Source organism: Phaethon aethereus, assembly GCF_964289735.1.
Source record: "Phaethon aethereus genome assembly, chromosome: Z".
Lineage (NCBI taxonomy): Eukaryota > Metazoa > Chordata > Aves > Phaethontiformes > Phaethontidae > Phaethon > Phaethon aethereus.
In genome coordinates, this window is record NC_138577.1 from 28,591,352 (window position 1) to 28,611,464 (window position 20,113).

A 20,113-nucleotide genomic window follows, 5' to 3' on the forward strand; every position below is an offset into this window, starting at 1 on the left:
AGACTGGGAGAGCATGCACTTCTCCAAGAAGCCCCAGTTTCCTCCTTATATTACTTTTAAAGTCAATGTGTTCTTAATTTTTATTTGTTAACACTTAATAAAGGGGCTATGAAATCAATATGAAATAATAAAAGGTTATATCATGAAATAAGAATAAGCGAAGTTGTAAACATTTAAGAATTTGCTGTTACAACATGTATCAGGATTTTAGTCTTATAGAAGCAAAACAAGCTCTCAGTCTATCTCTTCCCATTCACATTTCCTTCTGTTGCACCAGACATTATGTGAAAATGCACTAATACTAGAAATTTTGGTTATATTTTTAACTTTTATAACCAAAATCACTAAGTTATTAGCCAATCTTTAAGGATTACTACTTTCAATTTAAGGATTTACTACTTTTACTTTACCAATACCACCCCTGGAGATTTAAGTCACTCTAATTTCAGTATGGCAAAGAATAAGCATTCATTTCTTTTGATGTATTTAAGGGCTGCCACACTTCCCTGAAGTGGAAAAAAAATACATTACTGATTTCATTTTTTCAAGACTAAGAAAAACAGGAGCAGTACAGATGCAAATTAATGCTTACAGATTGCTGCTTCTTTTATATTGTTATTGGCATCACTGATTCCTTTTTGTATTTCATCCAGCCACAGAAGTGCTGATTCATCTTGGGATTCCTGGAAAAAGTATAGAGAAAAGCCTTGAAAAAACTGAATTATAACAAAAGCTGTCTGAACATACTGATAGAACTCCGATATACAAACTCCCTTTGCAAAGCCCTTGGATACTAAAAATAATCTGACCAATTAAAATCAGCAATAAAACATGCTCATATTCTATTTATCAACTTGAATAAACTCCTGTTCAAATAAAAGGCTTTGGAAATTTTCCTGTGTAGAAGACACCATCCTGCTAAAGATGAATTAAAATTGTGAGCGAAGCTAGAAACATCTTCATTTCCGTAATACATAGGCAAAGCGATCGGGGTACAAAATAAAACCACACATTATTAGGCAGCTCTGTGACGGTAGCACTAAGAGCACAAAGCAGAAGACTGCAGAAAATTGGCTTTCTTTCGGAATCCCTTCTTTGGAAAGGATCTGTGTGTACACCTGAGTACACATGGTATTAGAAAGTGCCAGCAAAAACTGACACAGAACCAGGATGCAGGTTTATTAATGATGACTTAGCGCAGGTGGCAAACATTTCAGGAATTTAGCAGCAGAGCAGGTCTCAGTCTTCCTACAGGCTAACAGTGGATGGCATTAAACCTGAGTTAAAGTAGAGGGTGCAGGAAAGTGGGATCACCATCCCCATGAACCAACTGTGCTCCTGCTGCCCAGGTTCACAGATGACCTGGCATTTTGGCTAAGAAAATAAGGTTTCGGTGCTAAAGTGACGTTTAAAAATCTAATCCAGTAGGTGGAAGAACAAATTTCATTCTAAAGAGGAAATAGGAGTGCCAGTTCTGTAATAGACTAATGATGACAGAAACAGGAATGTACTGATTTGATAAAGATCTAGGAGTACATAGACACAAGTATTTCAGGAAATAAAAGCCAAAAATCTCTCTAAGGCTATAACAGCATGGATAAAAAAACAGCTTCACAATGGATATCCCTGTTTGTGCACCCAGCTCCAGGCCAAAAATCCAATAAATCTGTTATTCACAGAAATTAAAGAGCAAACAGTAAAAAAAAAGTAAAGACAGATTCTTCAGTTTGCATCATATATGTAAACAAGGCAGCAGAATATCTAAATAAAATCAAGTAGTATGAGGCAGTTGCATGACAGTGGACATCCACTGCAGGTCTAATAGAAAGTTAGAGTTAACAGTTGAGGGAGTGTATACTAAATTCTCAAACTACGCCTGACAATTTTGCGAAAACGATTGAGAAACTGAAAAGAATTCCTTATCTGGTGTCCAGCTTCTACACACTAAATACAAGAACAGACACAAATACTGCTCTGGAGCCAAGTACAGCTTATGCTGTGCATTGCCACTAGCTTGGAAGCCAGACCAAAACTTGGGCTAACTTTGTCTGGTGGAAGCAAACTGTTGTTATCTGGCACTCAAGAGGAAAAAAGAAGGGGGGGAAAAAAACAAAACCACAACACAAAAAACAGGCAGAGAAAAAGGAAGGGATCCAAAAAACAGCAGATGAAAATAGGGGAAAGGTTTTAGAGGCTGCAGGCTGTGAAGGGGTGGGAACTGTCTGAGCAGAGCAGGCAGCCGGATCGAAGGAACACAGACAGCTAATAGCGGGTGGGTAGGTAGAAGGCAAAGCAGAGCACAGTTTTCTTACATATGTGGCTTGCTTTCACCTTCGCATTTTCTAAACAGAGATCACCACATTCTTCCCCAAGACTGGCTTCTTCCTTGAAAAGGGTACAGAGTTCAGCAACATGGGATTTCAGTCTGTGGAGGAGACCCTAGAGGATTTACTATACACACCCTTTGATTTTTTTTTTCCCCAGAAAACACCTTTTGTCCCCAAGCATCTGTATGTACAATTCCAGTAGAATGCTCCACATTGGCTTCAGGCTGATGGTAAATTAGGAGTTAAATTGCTGCTGTAAAGCAATTTTATCTGTGTTGGGCAGTGTCTGAAACTGAGTCATGTGTGCATATTTGGATACGTCACACCCTCTTGCTGTAGTAGACAAAGAACAAACTTGCTCCTTACCATAAACCTCATGCCTACAGGATGCTTCTGGAGGACAGATCAATCATTCTTTAGTCCCTTACAGAGGGGAAAACAGTTCCCCACAAAACTCCTCCTGAGATGAACTAGAACAACATCATTTTTTGGCTAGCTGGATTTCACGTATTACAATGAAGATACTGGTTTTCACTGGACTGTTCTTGCTTACCTCCAGTCTTTTCACAACAGGTTAGTCCTCCTTTCTGCATCTATTCTATATTTTAGTCAGTAACATGGGCTTTTTGATGATGTTGGTGCTTTGCCAGCTTAAATGTGTTGTATGAGCACCATTACAGATAGCTGTGCTCTAGGAAGTCTTACTTACAGCAGATTCATTATTCTTCCATTTCAGCAACACCTTACTTCCCCCCCCGCCCACCCCTTTGTTCAGTCACTACAAGGAATTTTATTTAAGGTATCTTTCTGCGCTTACTGAAGACGCACCCGCTCTCTAATATTTCTGTAGTGATATGATAATCTTAAACCTGTAGGGTCTTGTACTTCCTGCTTTAAAAAGTTCAACAGAATTACGACTTTGCCGATGGTGCTATTAAAATGAAATTCTCAGGTAACTATTGTGATAAAAATAACCACAGGAAATGATCAAATAATAAGCCAAATTTTTTTCCTCACTACAGTTAAAGCTGTTTTCAAACCAAGCTTATTTTTAAAAGCTGTTTTATATGTACAACATATATGCACGTGCACATACATATAGGTCTCTTGAAGAGAGACTAAAATTAGTTTTCTGGATTAACTACTCAGAAAATTACTGAAAGCAATGCAGTCTACTAATTATCATTTCAAAACATTTGACCATAAATCTGCCAGTGAACACAGATAAAACTGGTTTTCGTATTTTGTTCCAATATGGAAGGGTAAAAGAAAAACCCACAGATTTTAATCCAAATCTCAGTTCACTTCTGAATTCCAGTTTCAAGATGCATGCTCTAAGCTTTGCACTAAGTCTTTTGGCATTAAACAGGGCTAAGAATGTTTCTGAATTACAAAATTAATTACACAACTGTTTATTCTGGAAAATCTATTTTGCAAAATGCTTTCTCAAACCAAATGTTGAACACATTTGTGCTTCAACTGGAAATGTCAGTGTCTTTTACAAAGTTCTCTACTAAAGACTGAGTAACAGACGTTAATAAAGTGGCATCATTGGCTTTGCCCACATGCTAATGATATTTACTCACTGAAAATTTTGTTGCTGCATGAGAAGTTTTATCCGCTTACCAATATATTTGTTCAAATATCAGTCCAAGCATTTGTATTCAGTTCTGAAATCTAACTGCCCTTCCTCACATACGGAAGCTGAAAAGACCTGGTTTGCTTTAGTCAGAAGCTAAAGAATACAGAACACTAACATTAATCTGATATGCGAGACCAAAAAATTGACGGTTATTTCAATTTTCTAATTTGAAAGTTTCAACCTGTGTTAGGCAAGACAGTGCTTTTTACATCTTTTGTAGTCAGGCATTTATTTCATCTGTAAGTGACAAAGATAGTACTGCTGTTTGCTTTGGAAATTCTGATCAAGCCTAGACCAAGGCTGCTGCTTATATAACGAATTACCAGCATTGCTACTAACAAGCAAAACCATCTACCAGTGATAAACGTTACACAAGTGTCTGCTGTTTTTGCCAAAGATTACTGAAAACATCCAAAGTGGAGAAAGATCAGTTTAACACTAAATTCATGCTAAGTTTTCAAGGTTGGGTATGAGATGACAAAGTGAATATTGTCCTTGAACACATTTGATATGAATGCCCCAGGCAAAGAATACCACTAAATCTTTTAAACATATATATAACGCTTTTATATGTTTGATATATATATATGTACATATTTAAGCATTATATATGTAATGCCTTCCACATGGAGAGGAATACCCTTTTCCTTATCTGAAGCTGAGTTATATTGCTAATCCAGTAGTTTGCCTTTTTTACCAATTTCAACTCTTTTTTTTTAAGCTTCTGAATTTTCACTGAATGGCTCTGCAATTAAAACAGTGTCTCTTATCAAGACTTTCCGTGGAATTTCAGCAAGGGACTACGATTACATCCCCCCTTACGCTATAGAAGGGGAAACGAAGACCATCCATGTCAGAGAACACAAATGCTCTTCAAAAAAGTTAAACGACTCCACCTTGACAGAAGTGAACAATACCACGCTGGAGTACCTGACCAGTTCTCTGAGCACCAAGCTGATACCCACTGTCTACCTCAGTGCTGTTTTATTGGGCGTACCGTCTAATGCCATCATTTTGTGGATGCTGCTTTTCAGGATCCGGTCCGTATGCACTGCCATCCTCTACACAAACTTGGCACTTTCAGATCTGCTCTTCTGCATCATGCTGCCCTTCAAAATAGTGTACCACATCAACGGGAACAACTGGATTTTTGGGGAAATGATGTGCCGAACTACCACTGCAGTGTTTTATGGCAACATGTACTGCTCCATTCTGCTGCTCACATGCATCAGTGTGAGCCGCTATGTGGCCATTGTCCACCCCTTCACCTACAAAAGCCTGCCGAAACGTGCCTATGCCATTGCGGTTTGTGCTACAGTGTGGACCATTGTCTTCTTGTACATGGTCCCGCTTTGCATAATGCAGCAAAGCTATTACGTGAAACAACTAGATATTTATACCTGTCACGATGTGCATAATGCCTGTGAAATGATATCTTCCTTCCAGTTCTACTACTATGTTTCTTTAGCAGTCTTTGGGTTTTTAATACCTCTTGCAACTATCATTTTCTGCTATGTCTCAATTATACGTACACTCCAGACTCATGAATGGTTTTGGTACGTTAAAGTTAGTCTTTTGATCCTCACTATCTTTGCTATTTGCTTTGTGCCAAGCAATATTATCCTTATTATCCATCACTTTAACTATTACTATTACAACACAGATAGATTGTATTCTTTTTATCTAATTGCATTATGCCTTAGCAGTTTAAACAGTTGTCTTGATCCTTTCCTTTATTTTCTGATGTCCAAAATCAGAAGTCAATCCAATATTTACCTAACAATGGTTAAAATATCCAGGGAGAAATGAATTTAGTTCTGTATTTATGTAATTGGAATTATGACTTTGTATAGCATTATCCCAGACAGCAAAAAAACTCAGGTGCAACCATTAAACTTAAAAATGAAGTGTTAAAAAACATGATCTCAGTAAAATTTACTTCCTTCCACACTCCACACAAGGAATGTCTTCAGAAATACACTTCTCCAGCTCTATAATTTTATCACATATATTGCAACATCTGGTGTACCTACATTCAGGGAGGTGGCTCCACACCTCCATTTCCTTCTGAGAAGATCACTTTGAGGGCCATGGGGAAGAAACCAGAATATCAGTCACCACAGTTTCTGGACGCCAGAAGAGGATCAATATCCGAACAGCACTTTTAGGCCCATTCATGGTTTTCAATTACTTCAAATTAGCTCTCAGCTCACAATCAGTGCAGGAAGAGTGATGTGAAAACAAGTTTTTGGCCCAGTGGCAATGTGAACAAGTAAAAGCACTTTCTACATGCCCAGGAGCTGTTGACCTTTGCAGAAGATCCCTGTCACATAACCAAGAGCAAATACTGCCCTTGGTGTTGGAAATAAAGAGCCAGAGTACCCACACATTCAAGGGGAAGCAAACCTACAGCTGTAGACATGGAGCCTGACACTTCCAAGGCAGCATCTCTTGTGAGGCTGCTTAACCAGCTTTGCACTAGAGACTTGTTGTTCCACTTCGTCAGCACCTGCACTCCTCTAGCCCATGAGGATTGCTGGGAGCTAACTCTTATCAGTGTGAATCCAGGCATGTATTATTCTTGCTTGGTAAGCAGAACGGGGAAGCTGTTTTGTAGTTTTCTCTGTTTCCACATCCTCACAGGAAATACCTACAGCGTTACAAATACTGAAGCTAGTTATGATTGATTGTCCAAGTTAATAAAGCAGGGGGTCAGCTTTTATGTTTAGAGAAACTCAAAAGCTACATATATACTAAATGTAAGTTCCTACAAAATGAACTCAGTGGTTGGCATTTGTATTTGTAACTGTAGCATGTAAGACAGCAATGAGAAAAAATGTTTTACATCACTTTGATAATAGTATTGTAAAAACATTACTTAAATAAAATCAATTGCACTGGAAAATGTCTCCAGGGAATTTGCAGCCTGGTAAAACTCCCCCTCTTCAACTTCTTCTGGCTTCTAATTTAAGTTAGTTTTAATCATGCCATTCCCTCAACATGCACAAGAACAGATTTTAAAGATAACTTTAAAATAATCCAGATGTTATACAACTATTGTAAATATAAAAAATGTGAACCTAACTAAAACCTGTGTGCCTATCACTCAAAAAATAACACAGGAACCATTTCTGAGTTTGGCACATCTGTTTAACTTTTCAGATATCCATAATACACTCCCTAAACACAGGACTTCACTGGGACCTGAATTCACTTGGTTTGAAATGGTCTTGAAAACTGTTAGAAGTTGTGGTTTAAGATTACAGGAGTAAATAAATTCCAGGTTTGCCTTTTCAATGCCATGCAAGGAACAAGTAGGTGTGATCTGAGATTAAGACCCGTAACAGGTACTGGGAGGTTTGGGTGCAGACTCTCCTTCTCCAAACCCACCACAGCTACAGGGACATGACAGCAGGCTGGTTAGAATAAGCAAGCAGGTTTGATCCATATGTTTTTCCAGATTTCCAGATGTGGGGGAACACAGGAAGTTCACAGGTAGATCTATCTGATCCTTGTAAATCAAATACTTCCTTTTACCATGGCCTACTCTTAAAACTTGCTAAATACAATTAAAAGCAGATCTGCTTTATAAACAGGGCTCAGAAAAAGTGGGGGATAGACAGGCTTTAGACTTTGCACTGCCTTTTCCATCCTGTTTGGATTTTTTAATACAAGGAAGGTTCAATGTAAATCGTATCTTTACCTAAAAGAATGGCGATGCCTGTGTGACTGACTAGCATAGAAAGTCATATTAACACATCTGAGTATTTCTTTCAGGAGCACAAATAGTACAGTGTCTTGTTGTCTTCCTAAACAGGAACAATGCTGCTCTTTACAGAGAGGGTGTTTTAAGTAGTGGTCAAAGGACTGCAAAAACAAAATACGTGAGGAGAGAAAGACCAGTGGCAGTCTCTAAGAACACCAAAAATTTTTGGAGGAGAAGATTTCCAAGAGATTGCACAACCTTTGTTCCAAAACGTGGAGGCACCCGTTTGTTTCCTGTCAGCACATTCACACAGGGACGGGAGTAGGCACCAGCTCTGCACCCAGTGGCAGCTGGCAGGAGCGACCCAGGGCAGGGCCGCTGCGTGCAGGCGCCCGCACGAAGGGTCTGGCTCGTGCCGGGCCAGCACCGCGCAGCCATCACCTGCACGGATGCTCTCTGCATGCAAACGCCAGCCCTGGCCCTCCCAGGACGGGTGAAGTAGTTAGCAGGCACTGAGCCCTCCCCCGTACACATGGTGAGGGAAGAGGCTTTTTGGAACCCAGGGCACAGTGAAACCAGCTGCTACCTGGGAACTCAAGTAATACATTGAGACATGCAAATGCCTTTTGAAAGCTCTGATCGCGGACTGCAGAAACACGCTGCTTCACAGCAGGTACCACCCATAAGGTGGCACGATAGCTGGAAGGTATTTCTACAAGCCAAAGTTCAGGGACTTTCTCCAGCTGACCATTTTACTATAGGAACACATTATGTGAATTTTAAGTGCCTTTTCCAAACACTGGATATTTTAAGTGCTGTGCTAGTAGCTTTAGCTAATCTTGTGCTCACTCACATCCTGCAAGCTGTTAGGCTGATCTTTGTTTATGCTTCCCTGAGCTGTGATCCTAACCAGGGCACTGCTTTTGGGGAAGCAGATAGCAATATGCTGCTGAGATGGCTTTAAATTGAAGGCACATACAAGATGGCCAGTATGTTGTATGATAAAGCCAGAACAGAAATACATACAAAACTTCACTACTATAAGACACACGATTTAGGCTACGGAGACTCCTCAACAAAGTACTTCCCAGAGGCTTGTTGAAGAAAACCATGACTCCCATCAGCATGACTATGACTCCTTTCTGGCAAAACTTCCAATTCACATCCATGTGGTAACTACCTGCCTGACACATAGTCTAGTAACTAGATCCTTGCACCGATTCATAACTATGTCAGGGCCGCTACTGCCCATGTTTTGTAATTGCTGCAGCAACTAGTAGAATTGAAAATAAGCAAGGTTGCGTCAAGTCAGTAGCAACACACATGCAGAATTTGTCTTAGTATTAATACATTGAGAATTGATCCCTTTTGCCAGTCAGAATAAGTTGTAGTGGAAAATGACTTAGTGCCAGTTTGTTGTCATTGGCTTATTTACAACCCCTTTGGCACAGCTGATCCAAACATCAGGGGAACAGGACAGGGACACACGTGTAAGTGAAAAGCATTGGCATTTCAGTTCAGACAAACAGCAACAGTCAAATCTCTAACCTTGCATTTCTGTGCTTTGGCATGGTACAGAACATCCTGGTAGTGCCTTGCATTTACTGGTCTCACATCTTGCAACTTGGCTGTGGGCAACAGTAGGGTTTCTAGAGTTTTCTCAGGATTTCCTTGGTCAATTGCTTCATTAATGTGGCCAATTGCAATGATTCCTATGAAACAGAAAAGTTATTGAAGATGTAGTTATCAAAGAAAGATGTAACTTACCTGATACCAGGTACAAACAAAGCAGTGACATGAAGAACAGAAAAATCAAGTAACAAGAAGCAGAGGCAGGCAGCAGCAGATGATTTAAAATTATTTTTGCTCAAATATTTGTGTGAAGCTATTCTGTTGTACAGTATTCCTTTCTGCCACAGTTATTGATTGATATGAATCTACCTCTTCATAAAAATCAGACTTACCCTTGCTGAAAAAAGGAAAAGAGACTTCTCTACTTTCAGGGCAGGAATATCTACATGAAGCTTAAGGAAAGAATGGGTGTCGTATCTAAATATATTCAACTACATAGTTGCTGACAGTGCTGAAAGACTTGTTTTCAAGTGATTTCAGACCAGATTACTTGAAACCCTGATTTGGACAAATGTATACCTACTAACCTCCCAGCTATAGCATTACATAGCAACTTAACTTAATTTCTTTAAATTTCACCTTAAATAACCAAACTGATAATGCTGACCTTATGAGAAATCACTTGATTGTTCAGACCAGTGGCACTCAGGACTTCAAGTCAGCAAGTAACATGTCCCAGTGTATTTGATAAAACCTCTAACGCATTTTCTTCAGACTGGTGTCAACACTTTAAAATCAATTTCTTCTTACCCCCAGTGATGAAACATGCTGCGTGGGGTCCTTTCTCCCTAAAACTACACCAGAAGGGCACCAGCCAAGGGCTCCTCCATCACCTGTGGGGGATGGCATCGCTGTTGGCAGCAGATCATCTCTCACCGAGTCTCTCACAGACCCACCACAGCCCAGCTGGTGGGGCCACAGATCCATGCTCTCACAAGGCTTTGGGAATGAGCAAACCTGGGGTACTACCAAAGGAGGACTGTGCAGACATGAAGGCTTGCTTATGGAAAGAGGCCACTCTTCCTCCTGCCCTCTCTACCCCAAATACCCATGCCTGGGCAAGGACCAGTGTCACCGAGACCAAACACAGCTATTGTAGTACTAAAGACTGACTCTCCTAATTTAAGACGATCTTCCTTAAGGCCTGTTTCAACTCCTAGTCACTGCAGAGATTCAGATAAAGAAATTATGTCCGTCAGATGAACTGCTCAGCATTCTACCCTGCCAGAGGGCACACATTGTGAGTGAGCCACAAGGGTTCAGGGCAACCAGTTGACTAGATTAGGAAGCAACAATCCAGTCAGTTTTAGTATTTCTGTAATGTAAACCTTTGCTTACCTGTAAGAAACAGTAGCAGACGACACTGATGGCAGTGTGGGAAGGGCACACACATCATGCATCAGTGCCACCCTGGAAACAGGTGACACCCCTGGTGCCTTACGAAGGCTCTCAAACTATACTCAAGACTGCTTCCCAAACGGCAAGTGGTCTGAAAGCTGGCCTCTCCTTTCCTTGCTCCAGCAAACTGGGCATAACTTGGTAGCCTCAAATTCTGGGGGGGGGAATCATACTTCTATATCCAGTGGAGAAACTTGGTCCTTCAGCATTTTTGAAGCCCAAGTGATGAGCTAACCCATTTAATACAACACCCACACTTTTAGGGCAATGAAGTTACATTCAGCTTCAAAAGTAAACTCTAAATCCATTTATATTAGAAGAAGTGGGCACAAGAAGCTACTCTCAGATAGGCAGTCAAGTTACCTAAAAGGAGAGGAGGACAGATAATTGCACTGCATAACCTCTTACTAACTCCCTTGTGAAAAACAAGGGCTTCGAAGCCATTTAATGTTAAAAACCTCCTTTCCACAGGACCTTGCCTGGAATTTCTTGCCCTATCCCCCAATAAGCTCTTTGCTTATACTACTGCCAAATCCGCAAAACAAGACCATCCAGTGCAAATACTGAAAGATACTGCCAGGTGGGCAGAACCATGGCATTTGTAACACCATAGAAGTCACCCTATGATATCTTTCAGACAGCCAAAACATAACCAGGAATACTTCAAGGACTTTTAAAGACCAACGAGTGTTCAAACTTATTTAATGCTCTTCTCTTGAAGAGTTTCTGTACAAGGCCATCTAGCACAGAAATTTATGTACCAAGGACCAGACTGTTATCTCTGCAGGTGATGTAGAGGAAGAATTACTTACTTTCATTTTCTTCTTGAATTTGCATATTAACCATGTCAATGCAGTTCTGGATATCATTCCAGCTTAAATAATCTTGGCCTTGAGATGAAGCCTCTGACTTAATAGACAATAGTGTATCAGCATAACTATAAGAAGATATAAAATACATAAGTGTATTTCATACACAAGATAAACTGCCATAAAGAGTTAGTCAGATGTATCATCCATCATTTAGTGCCTAGTATTTTTTTCAGTGAATGAATTTCAGACAAACTCATCTCTTGCCAGGAATTATACAGACATGCAAGCTGCCTTGCTGGTTCTACGCATGCATTCAGGGTCTGAAAAAATGGCCCTGTACACTAACTGAGAGCACTTTTCTTGGCAGTGTGGGTTGGTGGTAATACATACACTGGATATACACTTTGCTGTATGGCATTACACATAAATTTGGGAGAAACTACAGTCGCCTTCTTGCTACAATAAGTCAAAGACCAGAATTTCTGCCCTAGCATCAGGTAGCAGCCCCTCCTGCTATCTCCATGCTCAGGATAATGTGCCATGGGCAGAGGAATGGCATAAAAAGTGATGCTACTCTCCCCACAACTCAAGGTCCTCCAAGAACAGACCCTGTAGCCTGTGTCTGCTCTTAGAAGGATCACAGATCAAGATGAGCTGGAAACCCGCACTGTAGTGTAAACTCATGTATAAATAAGTAAAATAATTTTCATATTCCTTAATCAATTATACAACTGCTACATTATGTCAGATCAAATACTTGTCTTTTATTTCTAGCAGAAGCCTGAGAAATTAATCGTTGCCAGAAAAAAAATACAGGAGAGAATCATAATTTTCTGCTCTGATTTGCCCTTCCAGCATTCAACAGCCTGTGTTTAAGAGCTTCCCAAGCTGGAGGCTACATATCATTTTAATAGTTGCAAACGTGCTGCATTATCTACTCTAATTTGAAATCTTATATCTTCTTGAGAGATGAGTCCCACTATTTAAGTGTTTTGTGACAAGGTAGTTCCTTAATAAATTTTAAACTTGATATTTGATAGTGTCCAATCTTTCCTTGCTCCAATTCTCATAAGAAAATAAAAACTAAAGTTATACGAGAAGCTAACAACTTATTAACCTTCCCCACAACATGCACACTTTTACACATGTATGTCATATTTCCCTCAAATCCTCTCTTCTAGGAAACACACACCTAACAAGTTTGTCTCTTCCGGTAGAAAGTCATTGAACACCACCTCCCTCACTGAATTTTTTCTAGCCCTACTGTATTCCTTCTGATATTGTGCAATCAAAGCTTCCTCCAATATTCAACATATGATTGGCAGCACAGATTTACATAATGGCATAATAAAGTTTTATTTTATACTCCATTCTAACTAATTCCTAGCATTTCATTTACATTGACTGTCAGCTTAATCTAAAGATCAGGTCATAGCCAAAAATGCTGCAGTTGAACACTTCAGGGCCCATTTCTGTATATTTATAATGTTGCTTCTCTTGCCCACAGACACCACCTCACATTAGGAGAGGCCAAGTGGCAGATTAATTTTGCTCCATCTTACAGCATTCTGTGCTCTAACCAAAACATTGGCCTCTTATTCCTATCCTGACTGCCTTCCTTCCAGCTTTGAGACACCTAGCAAGCACTGCTCTCAGATTCATGTATCCTGGCAGCCTGGTGAAGATCTTCTGCCACTGCTGTCCCTTGTGCCTAGTAATGCCTTCCAGCCGCACGCGGAGGTTTCCACTGCCTACAACCACGAGGCAAGAACCAGTCCATGCCCCCACGCTCTCCCCTACTCGCTGGGGTCTCAGGTCATAGTGTTGCCTGATATTTTTTTGCAGATACACAAAAGAGTGCAGAGGTAGCAGCACATGGTTGTGACAAGTCAGGCATGTGGCAGTGCAAACAGCTGGCAGCTGAGTGAAGGTTATAATTTAATGTTGAACATGCACATGTACCACAGTGTTGCACTCTGCTTTTTAGCAAGCAGGACTGTGCTATGTTTTTCAGACCTTTGCAATTCTCAAGAGAAAAGGTAGTCAGACATTGTTTAAGGGACCTCCTGGACCCTAAGACATTAAACACTACCTCATTCCAAAGATCTTTCAGTATTGCAGAGAGGTTACTGATTAACAGTTTCCAGTTACGGTTGGTTCGTGTGTTAGTGTCTGCAAAAATTCTTGTCAGATCTCAGCGTTTGCTTTCTGAGGATATTTTCCCTGCACCTCACACATCCTCTGCCCTCAAGCATTTGAGGTTGTGCGATTGCTTATACTTACAGATACACAACTAGTCCAGCAATAGTTACCCCTTATTAACTTACAACACAGATGTTTATCTTGCAGCTCTTTTCACTTCATAGCTGCAATACAGCCCACCTAGTAAAATGTCTACTTATCCTTTTGCAGAAGCTGCCAAGTCTCATCCAGACAAGACAAAATGAACCTTTACCGTTGAAAGTTTTCCTCTTCCAGATTATTGAAGCCAATGCATGGGTTTCTGAGATGATTCTTTATCGTTAGGATGTCCTTATTTTCCAAGGCCTGGTTTAGCAACACAACAGCTGACAACATTTCTACTGCAATATACAGTTCATCATGTGCCAGGTAGTTCTGTAGGACAATAATGTACCACAGTCAGGAAGCTAAATAAGCAGTGTAACGAACTTGAGTTACACAGTCTGGATACCACCAAGAAGATGAATTTGATTTAAAAAGCCTGGCAAATTTCTTAGTTGCAGGCATGTCAGACTAACACAACACTGTTGGTAGAGCTTACTGGGTTTGCTACACATCCCTTCAGCCTTTCCTTCTCTTGCCCCACAGTCCCATCTATTCTGGTCTTACCCTCATAGCAGGGGATTACTTTTCTACACAATATATAAAGCAGAGTTAGTCCTCATTAAGAGCATGCAACAATTAAAAAATGTCAGTCGATTCGTTGCAACACAAGAGCTCAGCCAGAGCAAAGTGTGTCAAGAAACAAATTCTGTGATTCAGTATTGCCTAGTCAACCAGTCATGCAATATGTAACTCCATGGCAAGAGAATTAAGTCTGATTTTACACAACAACATGCTATGTTTGTGCTCTTTCATCGTTTGACTACGTAACATCAGTGAGCAGGTCGTAAGCTTTTCACTCTTACCACAGCATTCTGTTGTTGGAGGTTGAACAGCTCAGTCTGATAGACAGCAGCAGCAAATGAGTGAACAACAGGCAGCTGCGCCTCCGGTTTCATCAGTGCAAGCAGTGTTTTACTAGGATCACAGTTACGAATTGCAGTATTGATATTGTCAACTGCTATAAGTTCTAGAGAACAGCAGGGAAAGAAAAGCCTATTAATTTTCATGTGAAGTTTGTTCTTTATGCCATCTAGATGACAATTAGGTTATTCCAAAGAATATTATTTGCTGTCATTAGAGAGAACACGTATCTGTGTGGGATTCTTCAAGACACAACCGCTGAATGTTGCAAAACCAGTGCCTGTTCAAAGGTATGCAGCAAATAATGGACTGGAGGACTTTGAAGTTTCTGGACTTTTAGACATTAATGACTGTTTATTGTACCTTTAATCCAAAACAAGCTGCTGATCCCATCCTAGCACAGGGAAAGACCTAACATCCGTCCTGGGCCTGCTTGTGGCAGGTACTGCTGGGTATGTCAGCTCCAGCACCCCAGTCTTGCTTCACCCCAAACACTCCTTTCCTTCTGTGCCGCGTTTCCTCCCTTGCCTCCTCCTTTCCACATGACCCACCTTGGCTAGCTAGAACAAGTCTGTCCCGCAACACCAATGACAGTTTTATTGTCCATTTCAGGACGCCTGGTAGAAATTAGCCAAGCATGTAGGGGGGCTGGGATTTTCAGAGGCTGAACTGATGGAAAACCATATGCTATGGCTTCTAGGACTTCCTCTGCATGCCATCACCTGTTTGCTTAACAGTGCGGAAGTCATTCCTCACAAGCACTGCCATCTAGAAATTTTCCCCTTCTCTAGAGCTCAAATTTCAAATTAAACTGACCACTATAGAGGAGCATAATGCTTTTTGGTAACCAAATAACTCACCTGTTTTACTTTTTGCTGAACTTACTTCAGCAGAGGTTTGAACCCCAGCAGAAAAGTGCTGAAAAACACTTCCCACTTTGGCAGCTGCAGACACCTTACAACACCCCTTAGCTTAGTCACAGCCACCATAATTGCACACCCGGAGGAGCCAAGTCTAAGGAAACCCAGGCCAGGACACACCCAGGAACACCTGGTACAAGGGACCACTCTGGTCTTGCACAAAGGGAAACAAACTTGAAGGCTAGAGCATGTGTGTGGAGTAAAGAATGACAATTATGTAAATGCCATTTCCATCAGCAAAATAACCCCCATCTCCTTCGTCTTATCTTATGGCTTTTCTGTGTACTATTAACCAGGGAATGCTTTTAGTCACCACTGACTGCTCAGATCTCTACAAGACTGCTTGTATAGCAGACACCATCCACAGTTCATGCATGCAGCAACACTCAGATCTTATTATACAACACAAACACTTTGAAAACCTTTCTAAATAACCATGCCCACCTAAACAAGCCCCTCACTTCTCATTTAAATTGCTCTGAAGCATGGCCATATGGGGCCATGTTTTTCCTGAAGGTGCTCTCTGTTGGCTATTCCTGAGGTTAGAAAAAGCAAAGACCTTCAAAGCTATGGCATGCATGCTTTTTTAGAGAAAAAGAGCAAAGAGGAAAAGAGTCAGAGTCCACAAATGGACTGGACTTGCTCTGTAGCCAATAACCAAGCTACTGATTTCTAATTCAGGGACTGAGCATGCAACTTGCAAAACACATTTTACATTGTTCACATCCAATAACAAAACCCACTATTTTTTCCTTTTCAAACCAAACATAAGAAATAAGTTGCTCTCCAGATTGCTGTTACTGCTTTTCCCACATCACATTTTCCCCCGTTATTTCCTTTACTAAGAAGCAACTCCTTTCTCTAAAGTACTGCTCACCATGCCTAACCAATTCAAAATAGGCTAACTTTTGAGGTAGTAAGTCAAACTTAGCTTCTGGCTTAAGTTGACCTCACGGTACAGCCTGTAAGTCACACTACAAAAGCAATCAGCCTGGTTTCAAAGCATTGGAAATACCACCAGAGACAAAACAGCCACTAAGCCATGCCCAGATGTAGCATAAAATGACAGCGGTTTAACCAAAGCTGAACCCTAGCAAAGAAGTTTCCAGTCAAAAGCTGCAATACATGCTCTGCAAATTTAGATCCCCCTTAACTATATTTTTTAGAAACTATAACTTATGTCTTCTGACAGTCTTAGCGGGCTAAGAACAGGTTAGATTTAGATACATGTGTCTAAAAGTGAGAACAATTTTCCTTTGAGATGTGATTGCAAAATGTTCTTCCATGTGCTTGTTCTATTTTAATTCTACAAGGATGTTCATCACTCCCAAGTGAAGATTGGAATAAATATTTGTTCATGATGATTTATTTGTTCTGATAAATATTTGTTCAAGCCATCAAGCCATGCATTGTCTTCAGTTTTAGCCAATGTGTTTACCAGTGGCTCAAATTATTCAAAGAAAAAAGCATTAGCTACTTTATAGATAAAAAGAGTATATCCAATGCAGCACAGATTGGTGACTTAGCAATTGTGACACTGAGAAGAACAGTTACAAAAATAAAATGAAACTCATATGGTTTCAGTTTGAGAAACCTTGTTTACATGCATGGAATGGTGGATTCAACTCATCAGCTTAACATAATTAAACGGTGATGGTAAAAGATGAGTATTAAAACAGTTACTCACTAAGTTTGTGAGCCTCAGCTTCCGCATTGGCAACACTAACTTCTTTCTGTATTTCATTTTTGTCGAGCATATTTGGAACCCCTGCTATCTAACAGATCAGAAAAAAAGATGTAATTATACTTTTAAATTTGATGGGAGATTAAGGATAAAACCCTTGATGGGACACTAGAATTTGATTGTACTATCCCCTGCACAAATACAACGACACAATAAACACAGCATTAATCTTTCCTTTTTCATCGTACTCAAAATGATGGATTTTCACCTTAAAGCCCAATTGACTTTTTCATTTGCTGTTGATGATTCAATATTACCTTTTGTTGTACTCACGTTATAATTAATTTTCAAAGCCATCATAGCATTAGGGGCTCCCTGCTTTATCTCAAATTTTCTTCTTATATCTTAGTAACTACTTATAGAGGCATCATGCTCTTCAGAGCAAATGCAGCTACTTCAGTGTCAATTAGTACATCAGTTATTCTAAAACCTTTATAAAACTTTTTCATTAAGCGATGCTGAAGGTAAAGCCAATTTCTCACTGGATTAAAATCAGCTAAAAAAAAGCAAACTGATGCGTAGTACCCGTTCCATTCAATTACCTGCATTTTCTGTTCTTTAGAATCACACAATTGCAATAGGTACCATGAGGAATTTTGTGGCAGAACTTCAAGTAGGCTCAGAGCAGGATGGTTCAAACCTGCCATCAGCGCCACTTCATCTTGCCGGTCAATAGCCTCATTCACTTGGACTAAAGCTATGTGAACTGAAATGAAAACAATGCTCAGAAACAGCAAATACGCTTTTGTGGAAAAAGTCCATTGCTGTCAGCATCTACTTTTTGTAAAAGCCAGCTGGGGTAGCAGTTTTATCTCTTTATCTCTCTTTAGAGGATTATCTATTTTGAGACCAATCCTACGAAGGGAGTTTCTGGCTCTGTGGGAGCCCATGTGGGAGCAGTTCAACCACAGCTAACTGGGAGGTTATGAATTAATTTCAGCTCTATATAGAAGAGGGGGTCAAAATTTACAGTATTCTGCACACAAAAGGAACTCAGATGTAAGGAAACAGAGCAGGCAATAAATGATTCAATTCTGAACTGAGGAATCCTTTCAGCAAAAAACACAAACACAGACATTAGCCCCCCAGAAGATTAGTAGAGAAAGAGCAGCAAGAAAAAACTATTGTAGACAGACATTAGCTACTTCTGTGTATTTTATAAGTTTCTGCAGAAATATTTTGTATGTTCCTGTGGATTCAAATCATGTTCAGCTGGAATCTGGAAGATACGTTTTGCGTGCACACTTCCATAAGGATCCGGAATGGCTTACTGTTTATCTTATTGATATTGCCTTGAATCTCAGCTTGTGTCAGCAGCTCCTCATAGACATCTCTCTCCTCCTCAGAGATTGTGCCGTTCTAAGAAAACAGAATTGTTGCTAGTACACAGAAAAATTTTGCAAAGAGAAAAGCTATCAGTGGGAGTCACTAAAACTGCATCAGCCAAAATATTTGCTGGATGTATGTTGTAAAGAAATTTGTTGACCACCTGAACCAAAGACATTAGCACTTTGTGGTAACAGACTGAGCAATATTTAAAGCATTTTCTACTTCCAGTAAAATAGCCATGTACATATAGTGTAGAATTTTTCAACTACAGAAAGCATTAGTTCTTGTGTAAAAAACAAAGCAAATAAATTCACAATAAAGATCTATGGCAGAAGTTATACTTTACAGGTATCTTTTCTGGCAACTTTTAAAATAGAAAATTTGTTTTTTCTAAAGCAGTTGATAGAGGAAACCAGTCTTTTTTTGTTTTAAGTCTTCTGGTATTTAATCCTTTGGTCAACATTAAGTTACATCATATTCATAGTAATCACATTCTTATAAAATTGGCTGTCAGCTTGTAACATTACCATTATTTATCTTATTTAGCATAAAAGTGTTTTTTTTCCCAGTTGCACCAATTTTAAAAATTAGGTTAATTTTAAAAAAGGTAATAATGCAGCATGAGAAGCAATATGAAGGGACATGTATACTAGGAGTGTCAATATAATACCACTACCTTAAGTCTTGCATTTGATTCTTTTCTCCTTTTAGCTTCAAAGAGTTCATTCTGATAGTCCTGTGCAAGTTCCTCATCGATGTTTAGCAGCATTGCATTTGGGTTTCTCAGAGTTGCAATGGTTTGCTCAGCTATTCCCTTTTCAATAGCTTCGTTAATTGCTATTACTGCTGCATGCACTGGAATTAAAACCATAACCCAAAATTTCAGTAAGCAAAACATATTCAGTTAAAATACTTTTAATTGCTTGACACCAAGCTTCTTTTTAAAAGAAAAAGCCAATGACATGTGCTTGACAGTAGAAATATTACTTCCTTAATTAAATCTAGGGAAATCAGTAATCAACAGGAAATCACTTAGTAGTTATCACAAGACAAAAAATAATTCTATTAATAGAAGTAGCAGTAAAAGAATCAGGGAACAACAGCTTGTATGTGTGTGCAATCACAAATAACTGCAACTTATCTAATTCCTGCCCATTCGTCCAGCTGCCGTATGCAAGTTCTCGGTTCCTTCAGCTTGATTCCCTGGGACTGACCCCCACCTCACCAGGGGGGACTTGCAGAACACCAGGTTGAGAAGCCTTCCTCCTCACACACATGTTCCTGCTGTTGGTTTATCATTAATACTGTCACCATTTCTTCCGATTTATTTGAAATTAGTGTTTAATATGCATTCAACAATTTACATATTCCCCTTCAAGCACCCCATACCTAATGT

The 20,113-nt window shown here is 39.8% G+C and overlaps 2 protein-coding genes across 4 annotated transcripts in view; one reads left to right on the forward strand and one right to left on the reverse strand.

Annotated features, from left to right (window-relative positions):
• Positions 1-20,113, reverse strand: part of IQGAP2 (IQ motif containing GTPase activating protein 2) — a gene marked incomplete at its 3' end in the record, with an annotated part of 126,268 nt that overhangs the window by 27,126 nt on the left and 79,029 nt on the right. The window contains exons 8-16 of one of the 3 annotated variants that reach the window (XM_082012790.1): positions 19,394-19,572; positions 18,660-18,747; positions 17,931-18,094; positions 17,332-17,419; positions 14,667-14,830; positions 13,973-14,133; positions 11,518-11,642; positions 9,224-9,387; positions 593-683 (exon numbers count right to left, since the gene is read on the reverse strand). In XM_082012790.1, coding sequence (XP_081868916.1) covers positions 593-683; positions 9,224-9,387; positions 11,518-11,642; positions 13,973-14,133; positions 14,667-14,830; positions 17,332-17,419; positions 17,931-18,094; positions 18,660-18,747; positions 19,394-19,572 — 1,224 coding nt within the window. Of the gene's footprint in view, positions 1-592; positions 684-9,223; positions 9,388-11,517; positions 11,643-13,972; positions 14,134-14,666; positions 14,831-17,331; positions 17,420-17,930; positions 18,095-18,659; positions 18,748-19,390; positions 19,573-20,113 lie in introns of all 3 variants that reach the window. The other 2 variants (XM_082012789.1, XM_082012791.1) reach the window with 2 other exon arrangements.
• Positions 2,843-5,778, forward strand: F2RL2 (coagulation factor II thrombin receptor like 2; the record flags this gene model as incomplete). The annotated part of the gene is made up of 2 exons (XM_082012792.1): positions 2,843-2,900; positions 4,691-5,778. The coding sequence occupies 2 exons, from the start codon at positions 2,843-2,845 to the stop codon at positions 5,776-5,778; spliced, it is 1,146 nt and encodes a 381-aa protein (XP_081868918.1).